At 51.5% G+C, this 13558-nt stretch overlaps 3 protein-coding genes across 3 annotated transcripts; 2 read left to right on the top strand and 1 right to left on the bottom strand.

Moving 5' to 3' along the window:
- Positions 1–384: 384 nt before the first annotated feature.
- pck4 (phosphoenolpyruvate carboxykinase) lies at positions 385–6513 on the top strand. Its single transcript, XM_002954359.1, has 17 exons — positions 385–425; positions 859–965; positions 1277–1405; positions 1568–1628; positions 1808–1838; positions 2063–2140; positions 2419–2621; positions 2775–2824; positions 3132–3232; positions 3459–3586; positions 3847–3982; positions 4167–4422; positions 4599–4687; positions 4801–4881; positions 5125–5239; positions 5456–5586; positions 5760–6513. Exons 2-17 carry the CDS (start codon positions 957–959, stop codon positions 5902–5904), a joined length of 1743 nt encoding a protein of 580 aa, XP_002954405.1. The 5' UTR covers positions 385–425; positions 859–956; the 3' UTR covers positions 5905–6513.
- Positions 6514–8514: 2001 nt separating this feature from the next.
- VOLCADRAFT_95153 (uncharacterized protein) lies at positions 8515–10753 on the bottom strand (the record flags this gene model as incomplete). Its single annotated transcript, XM_002954290.1, has 4 exons — positions 8515–8652; positions 9183–9258; positions 9818–9951; positions 10619–10753. 4 exons carry the CDS (start codon positions 10751–10753, stop codon positions 8515–8517), a joined length of 483 nt encoding a protein of 160 aa, XP_002954336.1.
- Positions 10754–11092: 339 nt separating this feature from the next.
- On the top strand, positions 11093–12763 carry VOLCADRAFT_106349 (uncharacterized protein; the record flags this gene model as incomplete). Its single annotated transcript, XM_002954358.1, has 5 exons — positions 11093–11399; positions 11495–11543; positions 11687–11769; positions 12248–12300; positions 12634–12763. Exons 1-5 carry the CDS (start codon positions 11292–11294, stop codon positions 12761–12763), a joined length of 423 nt encoding a protein of 140 aa, XP_002954404.1. The 5' UTR covers positions 11093–11291.
- Positions 12764–13558: the final 795 nt, after the last annotated feature.

Raw genomic sequence — 13558 nt, 5'->3', positions numbered from 1 at the left:
TGGGCGGAGGGAACGTTTTGGACGTAGCTTACGTGACTGCTTTACTTTGCGGAGCTGCAGTTCAGATATTTCGGAATTATATGTGGATGTCTCTTCCACAGACGTGCAGGCGACTGGGCGAAATCCGGACTGCACCATCCTGTCCAGAACGCTTACTCTCCATGGTAATCAGTGCTCCCGGGCACCTCTGCATATGTTATTTTGACTTGGGCCTGATATGATTTGCGAGGGAAGAGAATAGGAAAACAGGCGTCCCCGTCCTTGTGTTGACGCGATGGCGAAACATAAATATCCGCGTAGCGCTGTCCCTTCGGTCGACAACGTAGCTGTTCACCATCTGGCGACGAGATGAGTTATACCATAAAGGAAACGTCGACAAATTTAATGTTTGCCTTAGGGTTTATGGCTGAAACGGGGGCATCCCGGTAACTGACTTCGCGCACTTTAATCAACTCCCGCAGGGTCACGCGAGCCTCGAGTTGCGTGTGTAACAAGGAAAATTGGTATATTTAAAGACTTTATGTGCCACTGTAAATTCCACTGGCTCTCAGAGCTACCCAAGGCTTTTAGGAGTCAGCGTTGCGCCAGCAAAACGACATCCACGTCAGAATACGGTTTTCGAAACTCTTCCTCAGGCGAGATCATACGTCAAAACCATATGTAACAGAAACATGCTACATACGTGTAATCGGCGATGGGAAAAATCTGCGACTTTGCCCTCGTACATCCGCGTGGCAAACGGCTTCCCTGAAATCCGTTGACCTGTACCTCGTCAGCTCCTACTGCATATAAGGAGCTTGCACGCTGAGGAGATGTTGTCGCTCTCAACTCATCCCTCAACACTTCGAAAATCCACAGCTGTGCCGCGCACTTTGGCAGGGTGCTTGATCGTCTGCAATTCCAAGCTTCCGCTTGGACCGTTATTCACCAGGCCGGAGAAACACCGTACTGCAGCAATGCTTCGCGTAAGTTTCAAGGGGTGCTGCATCCTTCCTGCGTAGCTATAGCGTCGCAGCAGTGCTTTCGGGATGCCATGCCGGGAAGCCCTTGATACGCTTTCAAGACTCATCATGGTCGCGAAAAATACTACATGCTATAGTTTAACCTTGATTGGTTTTTGTCCATATGTTTTGCATGGGTGACTTCAGCGGCAAACGGTCATCGGCTGGCAGTTAGGAATGTTGGCCTGCGGTGCCCGGGCGTGTGCAAAGACCTAATGCTTAATTTCATGCAATTATTCTCGTCTTATTGCCTGCCCCTTTTTGCCTTGAAACAGTACGCCTCGGACAACATGCCAAACGGCGCTGATGCTAAGTTCCTGATGGACAGCAACTTTACCAGGCAGTCGGGCCTGGCACCGCGTCAAATTTTCCGCAATCTGCCACCGTCACAGCTTTATGAGATGGTCAGTCGGTTGGGGTGAACGGGTAATGCATGCTTTCCTTGATGACATGTTGCTGCAGATGATATGGTGCCTGTCAGCAAGGCTCATTTTTGGACATTTTATCGGCGTGGACTAGAACGGCCATATATTCCTATGTCAACCCGCCACGATCGCTGTTTGCAGGCCTTGGCCTTCGAGCCTGGGACTCACATCACATCTACTGGCGCGCTGGCAACTCTGTCAGGTCAGTCTGTCATAATCATTATACGTTTTCCTACCATATGAAGGTGATGTCTGATTATGTGAGGTGTTTACGCAAACGTGCTAAGGGAACTGATGGATTTAATTATCCGACTGTCAAATAAAAGCTTGTCCCGCTCTCCCGTGCCCCCACACTGTGTGCCGCTCCACCAAACACACCAGGCGAGAAGATGGGCCGCAGCCCGAAGGACAAGTAAGTTAGGGAATCCCACGGTGCCCTCCCCAAGTGATTTTTGCGATAAGAGCGGGATGCACTGTTTGTAACAACGAGTGTGCGGAGGTCCTAAATGACTCCCAAGTTGGGTTGGGTCCGTCCAAGTGGATGTATTGTGTACTCGGATGTCGGCCCAACTCGTTTGAGTTGCTGCCTGATGCTATTCTTCCCTTGTTGCCATGGCTTGCCTGCTGCGATCCCAGGCGTATCGTGCGTGACCCCGAGACCGAGAAGGACCTTTGGTGGGGCCCTTACTCGCCAAACTACGTCATGGATGACAGGTGCGGCGTCCTACATCAGACATCCCTGGCACATGGTCGCGCAAATTTCAACCGCTCTCGTTGCTTTTAGAACTTGTTTTTTATGGATAACGCACGCCCTGTGATATGCTTATTTATTTATTCATGATGGTGTGATTTGTAAAAGCGAAACCCCGCGTGGTTTTCGTTTACTACCGATCGAAAATGTTTTTTTGCCGTTGTGTTGCTCAAAATTTTTGAGTTGCCGCCCTCGAAATTACGAAGGATTATATATGACTGCATTTCTTAAACGCCAACAGGACCTTCCTGACCAACCGAGAGCGCGCCGTCGACTATTTGAACACACTTGACCGCATCTACATCGTGGATGCATTTGCCAACTGGGACCCCGCTTCGCGCCTCAAGATCCGCGTCGTGACCAGCCGGGCCTATCATGCACTGTTCATGCATAATATGCTCATCCGGCCGACTCCTGAGGAACTTGAGGACTTTGGGGAGCCAGGTAATACGGTATCCTACAGTTACACCCTAGAGCTTTTTGACACAAAAGTGGTTAAATCAATTGAATTTGTTGGATTTAATCCGTCGGATGGCAAAAATGTTTTACGACTTCCATGACTTCCGATAGAATTGATCCCAATTACTTTTTCCGCAGACTTTGTGATCTACAATGCGGGCGCCTTCCCCGCTAACAAGTATACGAACGTAAGTTTTCAGATGAGCGTTACCAACATTAAATGCGCTGGTACCGGTGAAGGAAATAAAGTGGGTTGAAGGTTGACGGCGCCGTCGGCGGCGAAGCTGACCGCCATCGGCTGCTTTCGCTACTGCTCCCCTTCCTGCTCACCTCTACTCGCTCCTTCCTGCCTGTTCCGATTTTCCGGCTGGGCCCCGTATCTTACACGACATCTGGCTTATGGCTTATTTAGGTAACAATATCATATTATTTACCCCCTCCACCGTCGCTCCCACCTGGTCCCTCCTGGCCACGCCGCCTCCGTGATGTTTGTAGTTTATGACGAGCCAGACGTCCATCGACTTGTGTCTGAAGCACAAGGAGATGGTCATTTTGGGGACCATGTACGCGGGCGAGATGAAGAAGGGAGTGTTCACGTAAGTTCTTAGAACATGATTGAACAGCCACCACCACCAAACCCTGAAACCCTTCGTTTTGTTGTGCATCATCATCATCACCATAATCATCATCATCATGCTTCTTACCATCCTCATAACCATCCTTTTAACCATCATCCTTATTCATCATCATCCTTAACCATCACTCTTAACCATTATGTTGTATTTCCTTACTGCTCTCCCATCTCCCCTCCCCGCCTCGCAGGTTGATGCACTACCTGATGCCCATGCAGGGCAAGCTGTCCCTTCACTCGGGCTGCAACGTGGGCGCGGAGGGAGATGTGACGTTGTTCTTCGGACTGAGTGGCACCGGCAAGACCACCTTATCGGCGGGTAAGACATCACCACCTTGGCGGCGGGGATCCTTTTTTTTCCTGCTTCACCTCCTCCTCCGTGCGTTTACCGTTATTCGGAGTCCAGCCCCATATCCCCATACCAACCTTTATTCTGTATGTCTTTCTGGCTGTGCTGGCTGTGTTTGTATTAGAAAGTTATGGCTGCTGCTGCTAATGGTATGAATGCGAATGGTGATGACCACCATGATGCAACCCCTTCCAAGCCCTCCACCCCACCCCCCCTTCGCCCTTCCACAGACCCGAAGCGGCCTCTGATTGGCGATGATGAACACGTTTGGTGCGACACCGGCGTGTTCAATATCGAGGGCGGCTGCTACGCCAAGTGCATCGGGCTGAAGAAAGAAACCGAGCCCGAGATCTGGAATGCCATCCGGTACGGCAAGGCTCAACTGTCCTCGCTCTCTTTATTATCATCTCGGGATTTGCGCAAACGGCTCGTTCCATTCTTTGCTTGTTGCTCAATTTGTGTTCTTGACCCTTTTTGCTTTGTTTCATTTTTGTTTTATTTTTTTGTCCCCTTATACCCTCCCCCCTTTCCCTTTCGTTATTTTGCGCAGTTTCGGCACTGTGTTGGAAAATGTGGACTACGACCCGGACTCTCGCCTTGTGGACTATGACTCTCAACGACTAACGGAAAACACGCGCGCCTCGTACCCTATCGAGTATATTTCCAATGCGCACGTTCCCTGCGTTGGCGGCCACCCCAAGAACGTCATCCTGCTCGCGTGCGACGCCTTCGGAGTCCTTCCGCCCGTCAGCCGACTCTCACTAGAACAGGCCATGTACCACTTCATCAGCGGATACACGGCCAAGGTGAATTTGAAGGCGTCCAGGTTTTTGTTTTTATTAAAAATCAAGTCAACCCTAAGGCCTGCAATCCCCAACCTACAAACAAATCTACGCGATTTCATTTTTAAGGATTGGTGTTGCCTTATTTCTGTTGGTTAAATATTTTTTTAAGCATTCGGTTTGTCGTTGTTCCATTGTAGGTTGCCGGCACTGAGGTTGGTGTTAAGGAGCCCACGGCGACCTTCAGTGCTTGCTTTGGCTCGGCCTTCCTCATGCTACACCCGTACAAGTGAGTGACATGTTACTATGTACGTATGTATGTATGCTTTGCTTTGGAAGATAATGACTGGTATGAACATTTCTCCTCACTTGGCCCCGGCGGATGTGTTGTCGCCTAACTAGGTACGCCACCATGTTGGCTGACAAGATGTCGAAGCACGGCACTCACGCCTGGTTGGTCAACACGGGCTGGACTGGCGGCAAGTGAGTCAGGGGATGTGGGGGCCTTCCTGTATGTCTGCCTGTCTGTATATCTGTTGAGGAAGACAGTTGTAAGAATTGGGGAATGCGACCTCTACATGGTGGTCGGAATGAATCCTCCTTCCCGACGAGGGCCTCCGTGGAGACCCCAGGGGGGTGTTGGGTATGTGTGTGTTAACAACAAGCATGATTATGGGGCGAGGGCCGTCTGTAATGCAACACGTGACATTTTGTACTCGTACGCAGGTACGGCGTCGGCAAGCGCATCAGCCTGAAGTACACTCGCGCCATCATTGACGCCATCCACACCGGGGAGCTGGAGAAGGCCGAGTACGTCTCGACCCCCATCTTTGGACTTCAGGTAATGCTGCGGTAGTGCTGGGTTCTTGGGGCTGCTGTGGATTCTGTAATGCGGGCTTATGTGTATTGGGTTGGTTGACTGATTTGCTCATGCATAATTAATTTGCTATCTCTGATGCCGCTCACTCCTGCGCACCTGGTCACACCTTGCGATCAATGACTTGTGTCCCTGAAAACGGATTTTCCGTCGTTCACGCTTTTTTTGTGTCACCCGCAGGTGCCCGTGTCCGTGAGCGGTGTACCGCCGGAGATTCTGAGTCCCGAGAGCGTGTGGCCCAACAAGAACGAGTTCGCGACCACATTGAATCACCTGGGGCACATGTTCGTGAAGAACTTCGAATGCTTCAGGTAGGCTGAGGTTGCTCCCCGGGTGGGGGCCCTGGGGGTTTGAGAACGTGTACTACATGTAAATATGTGAAACCCTAAAACCCTAAGATACCGAGCAACAAAAGCTGATTATCACAAAAGCTTATTAACTTCTTCCTCCGTGTCTGGTGCCTCTGTACCTTTACGACCAACAGCGACGGCGACTCTTTTGTTGGTGCGGAGATGGCGTCTCGCATCCTCACCGGCGGCCCCTCCCCTCTTCCGGAGGATCATGTGGCCAAGACCGGCTTCGGAGCAATCATCTCGGCTGCCGCAACGGCACCCGCAATCCAGGCCTAATAGTATCTATGTGCGTATGTATGTCATGGCTTGAAAAACGCGGCCTTCGGCGATTAGGCAGGAAGGAAGCGGCTAAGGAATATGTGTTTTTTGGGGGGTTGGGAATTCTGGGGGGGGTTTGGAGCATGTTTTATGGTCGTTGCCGCGAACGAGGGGAGTGACAGTTGCCTCCAGTCCCTCCGGAGGAAGGAACTTGAGGTGTCGTTGCGCAGAGGTGAGGGGTTTGTTTGTGCACGGCTTGTTCTTGTCTAGGTGTGTGTAATAATATTCTTGCGATCTTTTGAGGTGTAAGGTTATACACTTGGGAGTAGGAATGTCTTGTTCTCGGACTGCACTTTTCATTTGTCTTTTTTCAATAATGCAGATGGCCTGGGCTTTGTAGGCTTTGTTACTCGCCATTGGAGTGGGGACCCTGTTACATTTTGTTGTGCGGTTCGCTGTTTTATTTGTCACTTCTCGGTTTTGTTTGGCACCGCACTGCTCTCTATTTTAACGAGCGACTACTGGGCGGTTGTACTACAACGATATCATTAACACACTTGGCAATGATGTTAATGGTCTTATACGAACCTTGCCAAATCGACATATCTTGTAAACGTAATGGGATTCATGACCCCGCCCTTCTCTCTTTATGACCACCCCTCGTTCACGAAACACATCTTCACGTTCCCTTCATTAGCCCAGCAAAGACGACTCTCTAACCCCGAAAAAACACATATTCCTTAGCCGCTTCCTTTTTTTTTTACAGCATGAGGTCTAAACCCTAAGTAACAAACGGTCATACAAAGTAAAAAGTATGGATTTTCAAAGGCTATACCAAGATCAATTAAAATCTGCTATCCCTTGCTCTCGTCATTTTGCTCGCCCTCAGTGCTTTAATCATGCATCCTTCTTCAAATCCCAAACTTCCAAACTGCACAATTTTAAACCATTTTTCGTTGGGTTTGGGTTTCCTAGTCTGGCGGTTTCCTAGCTTTAAGATGAAATGACCGTTAATGTGAGTCACGCAAAATATTCAATTTGGAGAGTGGTGTGGAGTAGTGGAGTACACTAGCGCCGCATAAGGCCCGACATCCGACATCATGAGAGTGAGGGTGGAGGCCCCGGGGAAAGAGTGCAAAGGGCACCAGAAATAATCCGAACACACATGCATGCGCCCGGATATGAACAAACGAGTACGTGTACCGACGTCCGAGCGATGGACACAGAATGTCCGAAACCCACCACACTTTCCCCCTTTCCCTCCCGTACCCCTTCCCCATTTCTTCCCCTGTTTTTTTCTCCTCCTCTGCCGCACCGACACGGTACCTAACCACGGCTAAAAATTGTTGTTCCACAAAGTTTCTGAAGTACTTCCGCCTTCGCTGACCCCCAACTCAGCGCCCCCCTTAATTAGGCCTAGCGATAACAAATATAGTAACCGGGACCCCGCGACTTTTACGGACGGTCCCCACACACTTGCGCGGAGATTTGTGTACAAAACAGGCCACAACCCTGGTCCCTGCCATCTGCCCATGTACTCCAACGCCACCAGCGTATCCTCATCCCTGACCTGCCTCCGAATGCGACACAATTTTCAGTTTGTCAGTCTGTCCGCCAAGCGCTGCCTCAAGATGACAGCTTCCCCCTTCTTGTTCGTCATTACGGGGCCCGTACTCCTCCTTTTCCTGGACGAGCGGCTGGAGGTTGCATTCCCGGGACCACTTCTCCTCCTCCTTTGTCCCCCTCGCTCATCATTCTTCTTTCCATTCCTTTTCCCCCTCTCTGCGACACACACCTACCAGAGCCGCCACGACGTCGTCTTCGGTCTTCGGTACCCCCTCTCCCTCCTCCACCTCGCGATCCGCCCCCCAGTAATATCTCAAGACGTGACACCGGAGCCACCTGCCCCATCACATCACACCATGCATCACGTCACTTCATTTCATATCGTGTGCTTTTGTACCCAAATCCACTCTCTGTCCTTAAAAATTAAATACGGGGTCAACATCAATATAATCTATTGCTGGAACTCCTCCTCCTCCTTCGCGAAATCTCTCACTTCCCACTCCAATTCATCATTTTCTCACTTGTCCCTTCGCTCGTTCAGGATTCATGGCAGAAGACAAAGACAGAGACACAAGCAACGGGACACAACAGAACGCAACAGAACAGACTGCCCGGCAGGAGGGAAAGGAGGGGAGCAGCCTCCCGAGGTCCAACACGGAAGAGCAACTGGAAGCAACTCGTCCACCATCACCACTACCGAACATGCGCTTCAGGTCCTCGTCCTCCTCCTCGTCCTCCTCCACCTCCCCACCTTTCACCTCCTCCGCGCCGCCGCCGCTGCCATTGCCACCGCAAACACCACAAATTACCGCCCGCTGTTGCAGGTGCTGCTACTGCAGCTGCAATTGCATCATGGACGGATGTCAGTTGCCATCACTTCCACCTCGCCCTCCTCAGCCCCCCCTCCACCAGCTCCTCCTCCTCCATCATCTCCTCCATCTTCCTACCTCCGCCTTCTCTTGATGCTCGTTGAGGTTCTTCTTCCTCGCCCTCCTCCACAACGTGTAACTCTAGATCTCCCTCTTAGGGTTCAAATTCTTCCTCATCGTCACCTCGTCGTGATCACACTTTATCGTCCTCGAAAACCCATTTGGACAGTTTGGGTGACCTGTTGCCCACACGGAGGCTGTACTCCGCATCCCCCGGAGGTTTCTTCTTCTCCGTGGCGCTGGCCAACATGGACCGGAGGGAGAGAACGACCTGCAAATATGGGTTTTAGGGTTTAGGGATTTAGGGCGGGAAAGAAAGTGGAAAAAGAGGAGGTTGGCAGGGAAAAGGAAACGCGGGAAGGGAAACACAAGTGGTTGCGACATGGGGCGGGAGGGTGGTTGGCGGTGGCTACGACGAAGCACAGAAGACGACATGACAAGAGGGGGAAAGCTTGTACGAATACTCAAAGGTTGGCGGTGGGTTGGCGGTGGATTGGTCAGAAGGATTGGCAGGACAGTCCCTCCCCCTCTAACTCCAGAGGGACCCCCTTCCGTGGGTTCCCCTTCCGTGGGTTCCCCTTTAGTTCATCTAAAGCTAAAAGGGAAGTAAAGCGGATGAGTGGGTGGCTCTACCAGGGTACTGGAGGAGGGACGAGGGACGAGGGAAAACCCGGATAGACGACGCGACCCACTGCCAGAGGGAGCTGGATATGAGAAAAAAATATACAGGTCCTCGCGCACTGTACGTCGGTCGGTCGGTACGATATTTCCGGTGGGGACCATTCCCAATATGTCTTTTACCTTGCTCATTGTAAGAGCGGGTGACCAGCCTCCGTTGTGCCCCGAGTACAAGATGTCTAGACAGATGTGGCCGTTGCTGCGGTTGGTTGGGGTTCGTTAGGGCCGGAGGTAAGTTAAGGGTGGGTAGGGTAGGGTAAGATATAGGTTTAGGCCAGGGAGAGATCGGGGTTTTGACTTATAAAGGGCGTTTTCTTTTCCTCACCCCACCCCCCGCCCCGCCCCGCCCCATGGGACCCGCCCCAACAGGCCCGCAGCCCAACAGGGCCCGCAACCCCAATCCCAAAAGCCTTCCCGGTCCTCCGCCCTATCAACACAGACGCACACACATACAGACACACTGATGTGCCCTCATTGTCTGTAGTGGTCAGTTCTAGCCGCCCACCACCCAGTCGCCTTTCCCCTCTACAACGCCCCCCCCCTTACTTCTACGGGCTCTTGATGTCACGCTTCCAACCAACATCTACTTGAAATTTTTCTTAAAGCTACATCTGCAGTTTCATTGGAGAAGTCTAGCACGTTGCTGGTGACTATACGCTGAAGCTCGCTCCGGCATATGAAGTTATTCTCCCGTGTACCACCATCGGCATTTCCCTCATCGCGGCTCCGAAGATCATTCAAGAAACCGCCGTACTTACCTGTAAATGTGGGGGTGTATGGGCACTGGCGGAATGAAGACCACGTCCGGGGGGTCAAGAGGGTAGTTCTCCGTGAAGTCTATCCGTATGCGAAAAACCTCGTCGGCGTACAGCCGCCCGTGACCCTCAGGACCCTGGGGACGGGAGCAGATAGACAGGTAGACAGACAGACAGACGGACATACAGGCAGGCGCACAGATGGACGAACGGACGTCAGCGTGTGGGAAATTAGACGAAGTGGTAGTTGAGCAGATGACGATGAAGGGATGAAGGGATGTAAGCAAGTGCAGGCGCACAGACAGACAGAGAGGAATAAGCAGACAGACGGACACACAGATAGACAGGTGGACGGACAGATGGAGAGACAGATGAGCAAGAGAGCAACATGCAGACAGCTTTCATAGGAAGAGGGGGAAGAGGAGGAGGAGGTCACGCCCTAAGGGGAAGAGCCCTGTAGGAGGCGCCCGACTGGTACTCTACAATGGAGATGTGGGCTGTGCTGGCACAACCCCTAGAACTGAACACGGCAATCGCAGAGACCAGGTTGCAGATTTGCTGGAGTTCAGTCGGATACCCTCCCGAGAAGGGCATTGATTACCTAGGGTGAGGGAACGCAGGCAGGGGTAAAGCCCCGGGTTGATAGGAGATGCGCGAAACTCGCGCCGAGAGGACGCGGCGTAGGGTGGGACTCCGATGAGGGGAAGAATTTGTCCCAAGAGATGAGCGCATAACTACGTGCGCGATGTGCGTGTATTGGCGCGATATGTTCGTTGCATGTCGCGATTTGACCGAACAACACACCTGCATTATAATTACCCAGGAAGTCATGGGCTCATAAGACTCCAGGCAGCAGCCCTCCGGGGGGTTCCGCAGCCATTCATTAAGCTCGCTTTGGATGCGACGCTGTGCCACAACGGAGAGAGACTTGGTTGCCATGGAAAGTCCGAGACTGTAACAAACCTTAACTGTGAGATCAATATCTCGCTGCCAGGAGCAGCAGTATAATTTCCTAGAGCATAGCAGTAGCTGAAAATATGAAATGTGTATGCGCTTGCTTACAACAGTTGTTCGGGCACTCGACGCTGATGGCGCTGAGCTAACCGAGGTAACACATCTCTACTCTCACTTATAATAGTTAACAGCGAGTTTCGAACAAACAGTCCGCACCCGAGCCCCAGAGGCAGGGAGGTCGGTCGATAATTGTACGTCCTCCGTTAAAGTTGTTCGGACTGTCGTAATGAGCCGGAACTTCCATCATCGTTACGCGCTATTGCAAGGGTATGCAGTTGGCGATCTCCTGGTCGATAGTTGGTTGGTCGCATTTGTGCTCGCCAGAGAGGTGCTTGCCGAGGTGTCCGATCTTATCATCAGCAGTCTTCATACGCCGATCAGGTTACTTGCTGTCTATTAACATATTGGCTAGACCAGCATATTTTTGCAGACCTTTAAAGCTCGTTTGTCGTGGTCTAGAAGAATGGCCGGCGTCAATCCCGTCCTTGTGCTTGTCCTTCCGCTGGCGTACATCCTGGCGTCGACTATGATCACTTTGAAGCTTACTTTGGTGTTGTCGCTTCTCGGCCAGGTTGGTCATGAGATTATGGTCAAGACTTTTAGCATTTTTCCGTAAGGAAAAGACAGGATATGTCGCTGACACGCAATAACTGTCTCTATTATCAGGCTGGCGTTAAGGTTAGGTCCATGAAGCAGCTCGCGCCGATCGAACCAGGTAAGCGTTTTGACCGCGAACAGCTGCAGATCGCAAGTCGCTCTGCTCGAGAAATCCCTTGTTGCTCGAGCACTCCGACGCACGGAATAGTTTTAGCATTGCTTCTTATTACGTGACTTCCCTGGTACGTGTGAATGTGACAGCTGTGACTGCACTCGTGGACTACTTGACGCGCGTGTTTGGACCACTGCACAAGTTCACCCCTCAGCCTACGCACGTGCTGCTGGTGAGTGGGTGAGGAGTTCTGGCTTCCATATGGATTTGCGCTAGAATTTTTTGGGAGTCAGGGCTTTACCAGTCCGTAAGGTGAGGAAGGGGCCCAGTTTGACCAGGAGCATAAAAGGGCCATTGCCAGCTTCCAGCGACCCAGATGGACGCAGTCTGAAATATCTTGTACTGAATGGCGCCTCCACCGTTTAATGTCCAGTTGTACTGAGGCTGCCGCACGTACGGTACCTTGTATCCCTAATCTGTGCTCCTCTTTATGGTAGAGGAAAAGGTCTTTTGGTACTCGCCACATGCTTCTAAACATGCTTTTAAAGGATTGCCTCCGCCTTGAACAGTCATTTCAAGCCACCCCCTGAAGGAGCCCTTCAAATTTGATCTACCAAGCTGCTCTAGGACGCGAACACCAAACCTCCATCATTCCTCATATCATTCTGCTTTAAGCCTTTGAACATATCATCTCGGTCCTACCCCTTCAGGTGGCCGTGATTGTGGCCCTGGTAGTGCATGGCAGCGGCAGCAGCCGCCGCAAGTGAGCTTGACCTGGCAGTCCATCGGCTGGCACTTCCGCTGCTACTTGGGGTGGCGCTGCCTGCGGCGAAGACCATCACAGCACCACCGCGAGGGGCCCGAAAGTGAATTCCTTGCGCTGTGGTGATAATGATTTCTCATCGCGTTAATGGCCGTTGCATTCCCGGTTAGGTTAGGCGACTTTGTGCGGGCTTGCTGTCCATCCGGCTGTAGGAGATTCCAGACGGAACGCAAGAGTTGAAAGAGAATTCTTAGAAGATATGGGTGGAGCTGTTGAATGGTCAGTGATGGAAACGGTTGGCTCCGTACGCTCCTGCTGCTGCTCTCGTTTCAGGGTATTTGAATCGTTCGAAGGTCACCGTCATGAATCACGGTTCTGTTTAGCATGGCCAGCTCACGAGTTTCATGCAAAGTATACATTTTGGACTCAGATCAATCAATATAGTGTTTCTACGGTACTGTAGGACGTAGTAAAAATGAACATGAGCCTGAAGTAGGATCGTTAGGCAAGCCATGACGTTCGTCGCAGATTGCAGGCTTAACACTTTGACAACGAAATAAAGCAGTTATGTTTAATTATTACCAAATCATGGAAAGGATAGCAAACTACGGCCCTCTGTTGACGGCATAAACAGGACGATTATTATACAACATAGCCCAAATTTGCACAAAATGCCCTTGTTTCATATGCCACCTGCTGCTCAGCTCAGTAGCGACCACATGACTCTTCCTGAGACTGCAAGTAAACAGCATGTATTCCGACGCAGGGTCAACTTCTGCTCTGACATGCTTCCCTCTCCTCACACCCTCTTTCAGTTCCTCCGACGACCAAATAACACGCCAACCATTCAATTGACAGCAGCATCGCCAACGTCCCCAAAAAAACACCAGCATATCCATACCAGCATGGCAACAGCAGCGTTCCAACACCCCACCATTTCCCACCAGCTGGTGCGACCATTACAGTACGGCCAAACACCAAACCTTGTTTAGATGCCTTCTTAAACATCCTGGTGCGGGCGCCATGCAATTTCTTGTTACATACATGTATACATACATACAAACGGAGACCCTCAGCCCAGCGAATGCAAGCTCAGGGTCGAGGGGACTTTCAACTGCCATGCACAGCGTTCCTGCCCGCAACCGCAACCGTAGCGTCGTACCGCACTGCGTGGCTCTCCTCCTCCCAGCCGCCAACTCAAAACTCAGCTCTCAACTCGCATCTCACGGCTCATCTAATGGCTCGATCGATCCAACTC

Source organism: Volvox carteri, assembly GCF_000143455.1.
Source record: "Volvox carteri f. nagariensis unplaced genomic scaffold VOLCAscaffold_42, whole genome shotgun sequence".
Lineage (NCBI taxonomy): Eukaryota > Viridiplantae > Chlorophyta > Chlorophyceae > Chlamydomonadales > Volvocaceae > Volvox > Volvox carteri.
This window is presented reverse-complemented; position numbering and strand designations above follow the sequence as displayed.